Source organism: Triticum urartu, chromosome 3A (assembly GCF_056163025.1).
Source record: "Triticum urartu cultivar PI428250 chromosome 3A, HENAU_Tu73, whole genome shotgun sequence".
In the NCBI taxonomy this organism is placed as follows: Eukaryota; Viridiplantae; Streptophyta; class Magnoliopsida; order Poales; family Poaceae; genus Triticum; species Triticum urartu.
The window spans coordinates 663858071-663859151 of NC_141875.1; the positions used below are offsets into that span (position 1 = coordinate 663858071).

The following is a 1081-nucleotide window of genomic DNA, read 5'->3' on the forward strand; positions in this document are numbered from 1 at the left end:
GCAATCAAATCATCAGATGAACGATCATCTGTTCACTTGTGGAGGATACAAACCGCTTCGAATACACATGCAGAGAGTACAAATACCTACTTGGACACTGGTTTGATTACAAATCATGCATGCTCGCCACAGGCCCACGACTCGACTGACAACTTGTTACATTCACCACTATCCGACAAAGTTTATCCAAAGGGTGTGATGAATTTGAAATAAACCTAGAACCCATCAGGCAAAGGCGACCAGATCACCTTCACTGAGATTAACGCAAAATCAGTCTTAATCTTTCGAGCACTAGACCCGTGGTTGCCAGCATTGAAGAAACAATCACGTTCAGTGGAACTGGATCGCTCTGTACCAACCTTGAACTTCAAGTGTATCCAAGAATCTATCACCACAGCAACCACAGACCTTTTTAAGCTCCGCGTCTCACCAATGACGCCATCAAAGAGCCGAATTTCTTCATTCAACCCACTGGTAAAACAGCCAAGAGACAGATTGAAACTGCTTTGCACTTCTGATATAGCAACTTCTACAGTCGCCTCAATTGCATTTTCAAGACTTGAAAAGGTTATGTCAACTGCACCACAATTGCCATGGATGCGATTCGTGAACACACTACGATTCCGTACGCCCATGTTGCCTAGTATTGATACGCCATCGATCAGTTGTGGATCATGCTTTTCTGGTCCAACAGTCTTGATCCTCATATCGTATTCGATAAAAATATCACCCAGATAATTAATCCCTCGCTTAGGGCCAGCCAAGTTGATGAGAGAACCCTACAAAGTTATTATTATTTAACAGTTGTTTCATATAAAAGTAAGAAACATCCTAAGCACTTCCCTTATGATGTTTTATCTACTTGCAACAACATTTACATAAAAGGGATATTGTACAATTGATGAACAAGCTCTTTATTCTGATACTTCTGAACAGATTAATCACATGGAAGCATCTTCGTTGATAAAAAAGAGATAAGTGGTTGAAATACATGATCGAGAGTACGTAATATCATTCTTCTATGCATGCGATATTGTGAAATGAAAAAGGGGGGTAATTTAAATAAGGAATAAGTCCATTT

The 1081-nt window shown here is 40.0% G+C and overlaps 1 protein-coding gene across 1 annotated transcript; it reads right to left on the minus strand.

Annotated features, from left to right (window-relative positions):
• Positions 1-215: 215 nt before the first annotated feature.
• On the minus strand, positions 216-779 carry LOC125531975 (uncharacterized). The gene has a single exon (XM_087517046.1). It carries the CDS (start codon positions 705-707, stop codon positions 216-218), a length of 492 nt encoding a protein of 163 aa, XP_087373172.1. The 5' UTR covers positions 708-779.
• Between the last annotated feature and the right edge of the window lie 302 nt (positions 780-1081).